The 14,963-nt window shown below is 43.5% G+C and overlaps 1 protein-coding gene across 3 annotated transcripts in view; it reads right to left on the reverse strand.

The window, feature by feature from the left end:
* TENM1 (teneurin transmembrane protein 1) overlaps nucleotides 1-14,963 on the reverse strand; it is a 575,853-nt gene that overhangs the window by 41,423 nt on the left and 519,467 nt on the right. For all 3 annotated transcript variants that reach the window (XM_055338409.1, XM_055338410.1, XM_055338408.1), the window contains 2 exons: nucleotides 2,989-3,355; nucleotides 620-1,130 (listed from right to left, as the gene is read on the reverse strand). In XM_055338409.1, coding sequence (XP_055194384.1) covers nucleotides 620-1,130; nucleotides 2,989-3,355 — 878 coding nt within the window. The remainder of the gene's footprint in view (nucleotides 1-619; nucleotides 1,131-2,988; nucleotides 3,356-14,963) is intronic.

The raw sequence follows: 14,963 nt of genomic DNA on the forward strand, positions 1-14,963 counted from the left end.
GACTTATGCAGGGAAACTGAGGAAGCCCAAGCCTGTATGGGAGTGTCTGGCTCTATGTTTAATGGAAGCAGCCAATGGAGTGCAGCCTCTCCCGTTCACACTTGCTTTCCAGGGTCCACTTCTTATATTCTAACTTCTATTATCTCCCACAGCAACTTATACTGAGTTGGGCTGAGCTAGGCTGGGCACACATTCATTTATTCATTCATTAAAACCCACAGGGATCAATAAATACTAGTTAAGCTACACTGCCTCTTTGTTGCTTTAGAACCATTTTCTTAGTTTTGTTATTTAAATGAAATTTTACCTTGTTTTCCCAGCTATGCTGTAAATTTCCTGAGTACTTGGGCTTCTAGATCATTCCTGTCTCCCACAGTGCCACACCTGATTCTTCATTCAGTCTATGTTTTTATTATTATGCTCTGCAAAACTGCTCTGGAGGAATGGGTTTGAACCCTAGGAGTTGGGTAAAATTTTCTCCTTGACTCTATTTTTTTTTAATTGTGTTTCTTAGGAGAAAATAGCATGCAACACCCAGCAATTACTAAGCCATTTTCCCACCATAATACAATGTCAAATAAAAGCCTAACAAAGCCTATGTTGAGAATGAGAAACTTACTCGTAAACAGTTGTCCATCCATTTTCATTACTTTTGGTAGCCAGAAGCCCCGTGTTTCCTGGATAGGTCATCAAGGCCAGATTATAGCCTTGGGCTGACACTCTTTTCAGAACTCCGTTGCTGCTTATGGTCAGCCAGTACACCTGCCCGCCAGGCACCACAAGCCACAGGGGCATCCCACCTGCATCACGGCGAATGTGCACAGAGTTGCCATTGCTGCTGGTAACTGCACCTAAGTCACCTTCGGCATTGTAGGTGAAGTTATATACGTAGTCCCTTGTTATCAAGTTCAAGGTGTGCAGGTGGGTTCCATTGACAGTGAACTGATAGAGCTCCTGGTCAGCAGGTGAAGCAATCTCATAAAGGTTCATGTCATTCAGGTGGGCTTGGTTTCTGCTAATGGTACGAATTCGAACGTTCCCAAGGTCTGCGACATATAGGGTACCATCAGGTGACACTGCTAAGGAGGAAGGGGCCTTCATCTTTGCATCTTTGGCATAGCCACCATCACCTATGAAAGAAAGACCATGATTTTAATAATTGTCATCACAAGCATTTATAAGCACGTAACCATATACAGAAATCACTGTGTGTCAAGAATCATTTTAGGAGTGCCTGGCTGGCTTGGTCAGTGGAGCATGTGACTTTTGATCTCAGGTTGTGGGTCTGAGCCCCACATTGGGTACAGAGATTACTTAAAAATAAAATCTCTAAAAGAAAAAAATCATTTGAAAAGGAACAATTGGTGAACCAATATCCTCTGTATACCCTTCCCTTTACAAATTTGAAACTTATTCAGAATTCTTGAGTCAGTACCAGGGAAGACAGTGAGATGCAATTATCTCGGTTAACACCAATTTTGAGAAATCCTCAATCCTGCTGTTCAGTATCTATTGCATCACAAGATACAAAAACAGCAAATAATGGAAGCCACACAAAATGTGGCCAAGAGTTCCTGGGATTTATGCCTGTCAGTGCTGTGGGTCTACCTTAGGACTTTCCGATGATACTGTGCCTAGAGGACCTTTCTTTGGCTAATTCCCATTGTCACATTATCAAAGTACACTAAGTCTGTAAGTGCAACAATGATTCAGAACATCAAATTTGATAACTGGAATAAACATTAGATTTTCTTTGAATGAAAGATATAAATTAGCAAAATAAGTATAAAACTAATTGTCCAGGAAAACATTGGAAATATTGATCAAAAGTCATATCCACCAATTTGCTCATTCTTGATTCCTCCGGCCCAAGAAAAGGCAAAGGTTAAGAGAATCTTTTGGGCCTGGATGAGCAGTTTAATAGGACTGCAGTTAGCATGGAGGGATTTCCACATCCCAGCAATAAATGTTATCTATTGACATTTAGAGGAGTGTTTGCTATCTGGAATATCTACTCCACGTTTTGGGGAAAAGACTCTTTTTTAAATATATATATTTCAGTTGGAAGTAAAGGGTACTATTTGCTAGGAAGAAAATTTTGGATATTTTTAAAACAGTGTAGCACACTGATGCCCTGAGAACCCTCTACTGTGGGATTTTATTTTGCCTGTGTATCTTCAATGCAGTCTGCTATAGTCTCTTTGTTTTTTTTTCTTTCTTTCTTTTTTTTTCTTAGTAGGCTCCATGCCCAATGTGGATCCCAATGCAGAACTTGAACTCAAGACCTGAGCTGATACCAAGAGTTGAACACTTAACAGACTGAGCCACCCATGCATCCCTCTTTGGGTTTCAAATAGCAAGCACTATTAATTTGGAAACAAGTCACTTAGGGGAAGTCATTTTACCCTTAGCTAAATCAGTAAAGGCAGGTTTTATTGTGTTTCCTTTTCTCCAAAGTAGAAATAGTATCATGATCTTACATTCATATAGTGATTTTAACTTTTTTTTTAAAAAAGATTTTATTTATTCATGAGAGACACAGACAGAGAGGCAGAGACATAGGCAGAGGGAGAAACAGACTCCCTGCCTGATGTGGGACTCAATTCCAGGACCCCAGGATCATGACCTGAGCCAAACACTCGACCACTGAGCGTGCCCCTGATTTTAACTTCCTAGGAGTATCAAACTTTTATGATAGTAGCTTATCCTCAATACAGCAAGGTGATATAATTGAGACAAGTAACATTTCTACCAGATGAGGTAAGCAAGTCATGAGGAGGTTTTGTGGCTTTCCCTGGGTCACTTGGTCAGTTGGTTGCAGAACAATGGACCAGATACTAAGCCATGTGACCTCAACCCATCGCTTTCTCTACTCGCTCATACTAATGCTCACAAATAACACTTTGGTTTTCCTTTTGACTTTTCTGATATGCGTTTTTCTTTTGGAAACAGAGAGAGGGAGCTGCTGAATCGCTAAAAAGGTCATACCTGAAAAACAGTCACAGTTGGGATCAATTTTGCAGTCACAGTCAGTAGGGGCACCAGCTATGATGGAGATCTCTCCGTTGGTGGTGACTTGCTGAATGCGGTTTACTTTCCTCTCATCTGTTTCAGCTATGAAGAGCAGCCCGCTGTGGGAGATGCTGATGGCCCTAGCTGACTCCAGAGTGGAGTGAACTGCCACCTTGCTGACCAAGAAATGATCGATGCCTGGAACCTGGCAGTGAATGGGGCGCCCTGCAATGATCCGCACGCGCCTGTTCTCAGAAATTTGCAGCACAATGTTGTTATCCAAGACATACAATGAATTGTCCATGGGATTGACTGCAAGGTCTGTTGGCCACTCTAATCGCACCTGCAAAAAGAGCAGAACACACACCATTAGGTTACAATATCTTTCCAGGGGCAGTTTTAACTTGAAAGAAAAATCGGCTTATTGGTTCCCTCGTCTCATGAATTTCAGCAACATTGGTGTGGTGTGGCCAAGTTGGAGGTGGTGGTTGATCGAATGTTCTGGGAAACACATTTATCATTCATACCATTTCCAACATAATGTCAAGTCATTTTCCATAATTCCAGAAGGACTAGAGCAGTGTTTTTCGGAGTGTGGTCTCCAGATGAGCAGCAACAGCATCGCCTGGGAACTTGTTAGAAATGTAAATTCTCAGACCCCAACATAGACCTATTGAATTAGAACCTCTGGGAGTGGGCAACCAGTCATCTGTGTGTGTGTGTTTTAAATATTTTATTTATTTATTCTTGAGAGACAGAGAGAGAGAGACAGACAGACAGAGACAGAGACAGAGGCAGAGAGACAGAGAGAGGCAGAGACACAGGCAGAGGGAGGAACAGGCTCCATGGAGGGAGCCTGACGTGGGACTCGATCCCGGGACTCCAGGATCACGCCCTGGGCTGAAGGCAGGTGCTAAACTGCTGAGCCACCAGGGCTGCCCCTAATCTGTGTTTTAATGAGCCTTCCATCATCTTCTGATGCACACTCAAGTTTGGGGACCAATGCTCTAGGACTTCCGTGTCACTAGGACATACAGATCTCTGTCACTCTCCTGTAGATACATGGAAGAGAAAGTCATAAAGACTTCTGGAAAACACAGTGCCAGAGAAACTGGATTTTACTCTAACAGCAACCTTTTGGGACAGGATCTTCCATTAACACAGACCTAACGTCCATCTTGTGGAACACTCAGGCACAATTTATCAGCTGGTGATGTGGGATCCTAAGTTGCAATGCCCTGCCCCCTAGCCTGACCTGGTTCACTCCACATCTCCTTTTTCTGGCATAGAGAAAAAGCCCACATGAGCACACAGTAAGAGGATAGTCACCTGCAAGCCAAAGAAAGAGGCCTCAGGAGAAACCAAAGCTACGAACACCTTGATTTTGAGCTTGTAGCCTCCAGAACTGTGAGAAAATACATTTCTTTTGTAGAGTATCCAGTCTGTGGTATTTTTTAAAGACTTATTTATTTATTTGAGAGAGAGAGAGAGGGAGAGAATGAGTGGGAGGGGCAGAGGGGGTGGAGAGAATCTCAAGCAGACTCCACACTGAGTGGGGAGCCGGATACAGGGCTTGATCTCATGACCCCAAGATCACCACCTGAGCCAAAACCAAGAGTCAGACGCTCAACTGACTGCTCCACTCAGGCGGCCCTGTGGTGTTTTGTTACAGAAGCCCTATCACACTAATACATCAGGTAAGGGAGGGTGCGCATGTCCAGCTTTATTCGGATGGCTGTGAGAAACCACTAAAGGGCTTGAAGTAGGAGTGTGACACAGAGGAATCACATTGGCTGCTGTTGAGACAATACTGGAAAAGGAGATGGGAGAAGAGGCAGGCCCACATTAGGAGACTCGAGCAGTGGTCCATGTGGGGGATGATAGTGCCTGAATTAGGATGGTAGCAGTGGGGATGGAGAGAAGAAGATGGATTTAAGATGTGTTAAGGGCAGTTAGAAGAAAAAGGACTGGCGTGTGTGTGTGTGTGTGTGTGTCTGTGTGTGTGTGTGTGTGTGTGTGTATTGTATCTTGTGCCACATGCTGTGCTAGGCACCTGGGGACGAACACACAGGCCAACCAAACACGGCCCCATTCTAGTTCCTTCCTGGACACAGTGGTCAGCCCAATATCTGCCTTGACATCCCCTCATAGCTATTTATCACTGGACACTTTCTCAGAAAACTGTGTTCCATGTACTCTTCACCCCACCAGTCAGTTATCCTATACTTTATTGCTCTTCTCTTAGGTTGGACAAAGGCAGTCCAATCTGGCCCATTCCTGGCCAAAATAGTAGCAGTAATGTGGCTACTCTTCTTGCCTTGAGTGAAAGCCCAAGGAAACTTTCGTTTTTCTCACTGAGTCCAAAAGTCTGAAAACAAGATCTGGTCTGCCATTGCACTGGGAAGCCCACTCCATCCCTAGCAGGAAGAGGCCTTCCACTCCATCAGTAATGAAGCAGACAAAGGCCAGTCTGAGGTAGGCCTTCCCTCTCATGTCGCCTCATAATGGAGGGCAGCTGGTGATGTTGTAACATGGGCAAAGGTTGTCTTTGGCCTTCCCTCTCGTACCACTTGGGGCTCTTTGTCCCTGTTTCTGAGAGTGTCTCCCAGACACCCAGCAACCTCATTCTGCCCCCGTGTCTCTCTGCGTGCCCTCAACCTCCACAAAGGCTGGCCTTCCCTGGTCAGTACCATATGCCTCTGGGCAGCTAGGAATTTGAATGCTAATGGAGTATAAAGCGGAGCTGTGTTATGCATGTTCTACAGAGCCTTTCAGACTGAGGCCATTGGATAAACATTAAACACCAGCTTTAACAGCTCCCCGAGCAGTTTGCTGTGATGTGTTCCTCAGCACGTCTGTCTGAGGCCTGTGCCTGTCAGGGCCCTGCCACCGAGAGGGAGAGTGCGGGCCTGCTGCTGCGGAGGGTGCCAACTCCTCGCTTTGGCCCTCCACACACTCTATCGCTCCTATACAGCAGCTGGCTGCGTGCACTGGTCCTATGGAGCACAGTCCCCCAGGAAATAACTTGGGGCTGGCTGAGGAAGAGGAAATGAATTATTTCAGTACAGCACTCCTATTTTGATCGAGTCTGAAGTCAGTGACCCAGAAAAAACAAAGCTGGCAGAAATGACGTTCTAATTATCTCCACTCTGAGAGCTGAGGCCAGGGCAGAGGCCAGGGACAGCACACACCTGGCAGGAGTCAGAGAAGGACATGTTTTGGACTCTGTTCTCTGCTGTCAAAGCTGCCTCTGAGATAAAGGCTGGTGGTTGGAAGATAAGCTGTTAAATTCTCCAACTCCCCCAACCCGACTTAAGTCAATACTATTGGTGTCATGTTTATTAGATTTAATATTGCCTCAAAAATACACCAGCTATTGTGTCTGTTTGTTTTCTTTTCCATCAAATAAGTCACCCTCTGGCAGTTTCCTGTGACTAAAGTGGCCTTCGTGCTTCTGAAACACTTTCTATACTAGCTACACAGAATCCCTTTAATTCCCATTTGATTTGGCTGGGCAGCTTGTCTATGAAATCTGCTCAAATGAAAGATGTGTGGCTACTTAGTAGTCCAAGGTCTGCCTTTTAAGAACCTGGACCTTTTCACCTCCCTTAGGTTGTCAGTTCCTTTTATATCCTTCTCACGTTAAATACTCCCATTTCCAGGTAATTTTTCAAGGAACTGGTGCTTTATACCCACACAATAGAAACACTATATTTACTACCAAGGCATTTCCATAACACACAACATAACATATGGAACCGGGTCCTTGAGCTGATTCTGGCAGTCAGAATTAGCATCTGTTGGTTGCAGTGAGACCCTAGGATTGTATGTTACCAAGGTAGGGCTAAGGTTAATCCCTGAGGGTTGCTGGCATTTGCCCAAGTGGTTTCTGGGGAGAAATAAACATTTCTTTTGGAGGTGGGAGCAGAAAGAGATGTAGGAGCAGGAGGGAAGCTCTGGAATCTCTGCCTGGTGACTTGGCCTACAGGCAAACCATTTGGCCTAATTTGTGGTGGTTGCCCCACCTTGTAAAAATACATTAATTTGTTTGAAATGTCAAAATATATTTATGCTAAACCAGTATTAAAGGTCATTGGTGTAGCTGCCAGCTCGGGGAATGTGCCCCTCTCCTAACAACATTCCCTGAGAAATAACCCTGAGCAGGAAGGAGAGCTTGGTCTGGATGTCAAGCCTTGACAGCACTGTGTCTTCCTCTGCTAATTGAAAATCTGCCTTGAAGGGACTTGACTCTCAGGTCAGCCAGTTCCATGGTTGGTTTAAAGATCCAGCTAATTTTGACCGAAGGTAACAGTATATAAAGCAGCAGAGTCCTATGGGGGAAAATCCATGTGTAAAAGCAGTATTTAAATATGAGCCCTCAGTTTGACTTAAGCTAGAATTTCCTCAGTCAAAACTTAACCCCACACTGTAGATGCAGACCATACCTTGGATACTTGGGCTCTTTCTAAACAGTTTGAAGGCCAGTTCCTTCCTGTACTGTGTGTCACCCTAGGCAAATGAGGTATCTTCTATGAGTGTCTGGTTTCCTCAGCTGCATCAAGGAAGAGAGGCTAGCAATAGTCTCTCTGTTAGAGTCACTGCGTGGATTGAGACAGTGATACTACTTGTCCACATAACATCCTTATGAATTTTGCCCTTCCCGTCCACCACGTGCACTACCATTGACTTAATATTTTTCTTTAAATTGACTTATTGTATAAATAAGTGCTTCCCCTTCCTTTGAACTGATTCTAATCAATAACATCTATAAAATTACAGGCTCGCTCATCTGAGCCTTTAATAAAAGTAACTACTGTTTATTGAGTGCTTCCTATGTGTCAGGCTCTTTGCATGGATTATGACTTTATATACTTAGAGCAATCACTCGAGAAAGAAACGACTGACATCCCCATTTTTAGATATGTGCTCATAGCCCCAATGCCATTTGATTCTTCAGCTGGAAGAGTGGATGCATTTCTTCATGTTCTCCTCACCAATTCTGGCATCCCCTTTACCTCATTTGAATCCCTCTAAGGGTTATTCTCTTTGGCTGAGAAGGTCAAAGCTTATTAGAACTTGAGTGATTCCTCGTTGTCTCTGTCACTTGTCATCTTTTGGTTCAGTGCATTGTGGGTGCCTACTCTGTATCACAAACTATTATCAAGGAAAAGAAAATAGGTCTCTGCCCTTGATTAGCTCACAGTCAAGTGGGGGACGGCAGATCCAGAAGCAGCTCATTTCAATATAATGTGGCTAAAGTGCTATGACAGACGTATGTCCAGACTGACATGGGAACACGGAGAGGGAGTTTGGGGGCAATAACTTCCAGAAGGTAAACGTCAGCTTCATCTTGAAGGATGAAGCTAAGGCACTGAGATGAAGTCAAGTGGGAGGAGTGATTTCAGCAGAGGGAAAAGAGCAAATGAAAATAGGAAGATGAAACCACATGGGATGGGGGGAAATAACATGGGTCTGGGTTCCTAGAGCATAAAGTCAAAGTAAGGCATATAGTGCTGGTAAAGGAAGTTTAAATGTTTGCCAGGGGCTAGGTATAAGTTTCTGCATTGAGGCATGATTGTCATCTGGGCCAGATCACTCTTTTTTGTGGGGGCTGTCCTGTGCACCATGAGCTATTTAGTAGTGTCTCTGGCTTTGAGTCACAAGATGTCAGTAGTACCTCCCTGTGAACTGTGACAACTCAAAATGTCCTAGCCGAATGTGCCCTGAGGGCCAAAACTGTCCATTGTGGGGAACCACTGGACTAAATCATGGAGGGCTGTGTGTGCTAAGGATTGAGGACTTAAACTCTGGTTGAGGAGTCTATGAATATACTCACAGCTGGGGGGCTGACATGGTCAGATTAGTATTTTAGAAACATCACCTAGGCTGAAGTTTGGGGGCAGGCTAGGGGGAGACCAGACGAATGCAGGAGAGCCGACTGGGAGGCCAGCTAGTCACAGACATTCACGTATCAATATAGCCATCCAGCCAAGCAGCTGACAACTATCTGAGGGTCGATCTAGACAAGTCTAGTGCTTGCCTTCATGGTGCTCAGAGTCTGGAACACTGCTTCTCATACCTTTTGTTTTTTTTTTTTAAGCCCTTTGAGAATCTGATGAAAGCTACGTACTCTCTCCATAAGAAAAGGTTCTGACTCTGGGAAATGAACTAGGGGTGGTGGAAGGGGAGGAGGGCGGGGGGTGGGGGTGAATGGGTGACGGGCACGGAGGGGGACACTTGACGGGATGAGCACTGGGTGTTATTCTGTATGTTGGTAAATTGAACACCAATAAAAATTAATTTATAAAAAAAAAAAAAAGAAAAGGTTCAGATGTAGAAGAACGAAGGGGTTGGGAGCTCAGGCTCTGGAGTTAAGACTTCCTGGGTTAAATTTTGTCTCTTATTTGCTAGCTCTGTGATGTTGGCGCAAGTCAGTTAACCTGTCTGAGCCTTGGTTTCCTCATCTAGAAATTGAGTACGGGAACAATATTTTCTCTCAAACATTTATTATAGGAATTGAAAAAAATCCACATAGAGCACTTAGTATAGTGCCTGGTACATAAAAAGAGCTCTATAAAGGGTTGCTACTTATTTTTTATTATGGAACATGCTTGTATGTCTTCTGGTCCCTGTCTGACTATTGCAGTGTCCTGCTTCTTTGTTACCTCATGAACTTTGGAGTGCAATTATATAGTAGTCATGGTCTTTCAAAATTCCTTCTGCTTCTATGCCATCGGCCATTTTCCCTCTGTTCATTTATTCCATTCCTTAGGAATCCTTCTAAGCTATGTGTCCTCCAAGAAATGTGGCTTATATGGGGGTATATTATTTCACATACATCTGTCAGCCAATTTCACAGCTAATATTCTAGCTTATTACTTGGATTCCCCGCTGTTATTTGTAACAGGATTCTTGGTACAATTCCAAGGGCAGAACATGCTACTTTAATTATTTTTCCTGTCTTCTGCCAAAAAATATCTATTTATCCCATTTTTAGGCACTATGCTAGGCACTAGGGAGCCAGTCTAACCAAGACAGACTGGGTCCTGCCTCCACAGGGCTTACACTCTTGTGCTGACTTCATTTCCTTCATTTTCCAGCATCCACAAGGGGTTGCTGGTGACACAGAGTGGTAGACTATTTCTGTTTCATTCTATCCATTTCAAGAAATCAACTGTCATGAAAAAGCCTCAAAAACATATAGCATGCCTGCTACTATGCTTTACAATTGCCACCAAGTGCTAATAACTTCTTTTCCCGAAGTTTATGCTGCAGAAACCAGTGGTTTCCCAAAAGGCCCTGTCTTCCCATTCCAAACATGACACTTCTAATCTCCATTCTTTACATTTTCAGCCTTATGGCTCATTTGAAAAACGACTGTTTGATTGTGATCTCTGAGGCCTCTTCAGTAGGAATTTCCAGGAAATGTATGATTATCTGTTCCGTAGTATGCCAGCCCTGGGGAAGATCCAGTGACGGGACTGAGTGCTCTGTGCCAGGTGTCCTGCCAACTCCACGTTAGGTTTCCCCATGCTTCCAAAAGCTGACAACTCCAGATTGTTAGCATCACTTTTTGTCAGTTTTCAAATGGCCTTCTCATTTCTTGACACTGATACTGTCTGAGCTTCTTCAAATTTATAAAAGAGGGAAAAAGCCGTCTGGAGAAAGTTTGCTTTTCTGCAGTTGGAAAGCAGGATGACACCTTTGAGAGTGACGGCTCTTATTGATCTTCCTTTTAAAAAGTGGAAATTATTAGAAGATGAAATACACCAGGATTACATGGACTTGTCAACCGGCAAATTATTTCCCATTTTCTCAGATCCACACTCTTGTGTTTCTCTGAATAGCAGCTGGAGAGTTTGAGGAACCTCTCAACCTTTGGTCAAATGCATCAGCACAGTCTGTCTTCATAGCTGCCCAATCAAAAAAACGGGCATTTAAGTCACATTATTCACTGCAGATGAATAGTCAGGATCATTCTAATCAAGAGTTACAGTGGGACTGATCTTTAGAATCATTGTGCTGCAGAACCCACAGATTAAAATTACAGCTAGTCCAATGTTCTTAAAACATTTTGGTAGTAGGGGAACAAAGCAAAGCAAAAAACAAACAGCAAAAAGCTTCAAGGCACTCCTGGTGTATTTCATGTGCTAATAATTTCTACTTTTTAAAAGCAAGATCAATAGGGGCCATCATTCTGAGAGGTGTCATTTTGCTTTCCTACTGCAGAAAACCAAACTTTCTCTAGATGGCTTTTATAAATTTGAAGCAGCTTAGACAGTATCAGGGTCAAAACAAAATGTTAAATTTATGGTTAGTAAGATGCCTGTGGCAGAGACTACTAGTTCTAGGCCTACTCGATCATCCATTTACTCTTTCTTCCTTAGTAGTAAATCCCCAATTTTTAAAGGAAGATTATTTATTTATTTATTTGACAGGGATTGAGAGAGAGAGAGAGAGAAAACACAAGCAGAGGGAACGGGAGAAGGAGAAGCAGGCTCCCCACTGAGCAGGGAGCCAGATGTGGGGCTGAGTCCCAGGACCCTGGGATCATGACCTGAGCCAAAGGCAGATGCTTAACCGACTGAGCTACCCAGGCACCGCCTCCTATTTTATTTTTTTTTAAATCTGGACACATTGCTATCTACAACAGAAGATGTTCCAGTCTTATTTGCAATTCTCTGTAGCTATGTGATATAGTTCAAGGCAATAAGATGTCAGAGAAGTATGGAAGTATCCACATTTGTATTCATTTATTTTTATTATTATTATTATTTTTTGAGAGAGAGAGAGAGAGAGAGAGAGAAGCAGAGGAGGGGCAGAGGGAGAGGGAAAGAGAGAATCTTCAGCAGGCTCCAAGCCCAGTGTGGAGCCAGACAGAGGCCTCGATCTCACAACTCTGAGATCATGGCCTGAGCTGAAATCAAAAGTCAGATGCTTAACTCACTGAGCCACCTAGGCACCCCCCCCTTTTTTTTTAAGAATCCAAACTTTTATTTTATTTTATTTTTTTTATTTATTTACGATAGTCACACAGAGAGAGAGAAAGGCAGAGACACAGGCAGAGGGAGGAGCAGGCTCCATGCATTGGGAGCCCGACATGGGATTCAATCCCGGGTCTCCAGGATCACGCCCTGAGCCAAAGGCAGGCGCCAAACCGCTGCGCCACCCAGGGATCCAAGAATCCAAACTTTTAAATTGATGCTTTCAATGGCTGCATGAGGAGAGCTGACCCAACTGGAAGGAGCCTCTTTGCCCTTCCTACTGTTCTGCAATATGAATATATTGGTTGAGAATTTTAGCAGATGTCTTGGACCATGAGGTGTCCACGAAAACAGAAGCTATGTGTTGGGATGGCACACACCTGGGTCCCAGATGATCTCATGGAGCTGCCATCGTAGTCCTGCACTATACATCTAGTCTGGCTGCTAGTTGTGCTTATGTCACCGTTATGTTGGGGGGTTGGGTTTCTGTTTCTCTCAGCTTAATCTAATCGCAATGACGAAAATGTTCTGTTAGGTTTTCTTCCTGACCAGTGTTACTGACTATACCATTACGGTCAAACTGTTCTAACAAATTTCTAGTTCTATGTCTCTGGATAGATCACCAGTGTTTGCAAAATTAAATTAAATTGAAATAATGTCTGAAAGTGACTGACACATATGGCAAAGTCCACTAGGGCAGCCCTTTGTGAAGAGGATGACCAATTACTTAAACATAGTGGTTAACCTCAAGCATTCTTGAATACCCAGTGCCCCATCTTTGGGTACTTCAAGCTGCTTCCAGCTTCATGACTCATTCAGATCCAATGCGTCTTTTTTACACTATAAATATATGTTTGCCTTCCTATGTCTTGTACTAGGTCTGTGAGTTCTCAAGGGCAGGGATGAGGTCTCTTTCATTATTGTATTCCTACTATCTGGTATTACAGTTGGCAAATTTGTTTGTTGAATGAAAACATTAGTGTCTCATTGATTGTAACATTTTCAGTTCATGAAAGCATTTAAAAATTATGAAATACAAATAGGCTGTAAGAAAAACTATTTTTCATCAACATGTGTGAGTCAGTAAATCTGGGTTTCCAGAGATCCACTGAGGTTAGTGGGAATTGCCATATTTCCTCAATCTTAAGAAGTGTATTTGCTATTTCTTTCATATTTTAACTTCTCCGGAGTGAGAATGTGTCTTATTAATCACTGCATACAGGGGCACCTGGGTGGCTCAGTGGTTGAGTGTCTGCCTTCGGCTCAGGTTGTGATCTCAGGGTCCTGGGATGGAGTCCCATATCGGGCTCCCTACAGGGAGCCTACTTATCCCTCTCCCTGGGTCTCTGCCTCTCTGTGTCTCTCATGAATAAATAAAATCTTTAAAAAAAATCACTGCATATATTTAATGGAGCATTTCTCCCCTACCACCCAAAGTTGTCAAACTGATGCTATGTCTTATGACCCATGGTATCTTAGGATTGAGGAACATATGGTATTCCCCTTTTGGTTCGTGCACTTTGGGGATCCCTGGGACTCTTTCAAGGAAGTGTGTGAGGTCAAACTATTTTTTTTAATAATACTATTCGCCTTTTATACTTTCTTTTCTTTTCTTTTTTTTAAGATTTTATTTATTTATTCATGAGAGACACAGAGAGAGAGAGAGAGGCAGAGACACAGGCAGAGGGAGAAGCAGGCCCCATGCAGGGAGCCCGACATGGGACTCAATCCCGGGACTCCAGGACCACATCCTGGGCCAAAGGCAGGCACTAAACCGCTAAGCCACCCAGGGATCCCCCTTTTATACTTTCTCATGAGTGTACAGTGTAGTTGTTTAGAGGGTAGCTGTGGCTAGCATATCTTTGTGTTAAAAAAAGATCGGGGGGGGGGGTCTCTGGGTGACTCAGCGGTTGACTGCCTGCCTTTGGCCCAGGGTGTAATCCTGGAGACCAGGGATCAAGTCCCATGTCGGGATCCCTGCATGGAGCTTGCTTCTCCCTCTGCCTGTGTCTCATGAATAAATAAATAAAATTAAAAATTTTAAAAAGTAAAATTTTAATTTCTTTTTTTAAGGATTTTATTTTTAAGTAACCTCTACACCCATTGTGGGGCTCGAACTCACAACCCCGAGATCAAGAGTCACCCACTCTACCGGCTGAGTGAGCCAGCCAGACACCTCCACCGTTTGAATTTCCAATAAGGCAAATATTTATAGATAAAGCCCACAGACAGAAAAGTTCTTTGAGGTCCCTGATAATTTTTAGGAGTGCAAAGGGGTCCTGACACCAAGAAGCTTGAAAATGGTTATCCTAGAGGAAAGAAACAGCAAATGAAGCCATTGTGTTATATAAGAGTTTCATTCAAGCTCATTAAGAAAACAAGCATGTATCCCTTCCAAGATGGTTCCTGGGGCCATAAGCTCTGTCCAAAAGCACACTGACAGAGTGGCTGAAAATCTGTATGGCCTCTAGAGGCCCAAGGCCTGATGGGTGCTATAAAAGTTTGTTCTTGCAGGCTCCCTCCAAGCAATCAGCACGTACACACTCTCTCTGAGTCTGCTGTGTAATTGCCACTACCTCATCTTAATAACAGGCATAATTGCTCTGAGTTTCCGTCGACCCTTTCTTGCATCTCCTCTCTGAAGCCTCAATTTTGGAAATGGCACTTGTGAATACACAGAATGTTTAACCACTTCCAGGTTTCAATTTCCAGTCAAAGTCATCTATCAGCGGGAGATGAAGGCCCAGTGTGAGAACTACAAAATGTCCTTCAGACTCCACAGCTAATTTGTTTGTAAATTTGATTGTTATTGTAAGAAGAACATATTGTACATGACGCTACTTGCCGATTGACTGTTTGTGTCTGTCTGTATCTTGGGTTTCATCATTAGAGTCAAAAAACTTAACCCTTTCAGCACTTCCCTGGGTGGGGAGAGGAACATGAAAGCTTTACTGTTTGTTTGTTTTT

Source organism: Nyctereutes procyonoides, unplaced genomic scaffold (genome assembly GCF_905146905.1).
Source record: "Nyctereutes procyonoides isolate TBG_1078 unplaced genomic scaffold, NYPRO_anot_genome, whole genome shotgun sequence".
In the NCBI taxonomy this organism is placed as follows: domain Eukaryota; kingdom Metazoa; phylum Chordata; class Mammalia; order Carnivora; family Canidae; genus Nyctereutes; species Nyctereutes procyonoides.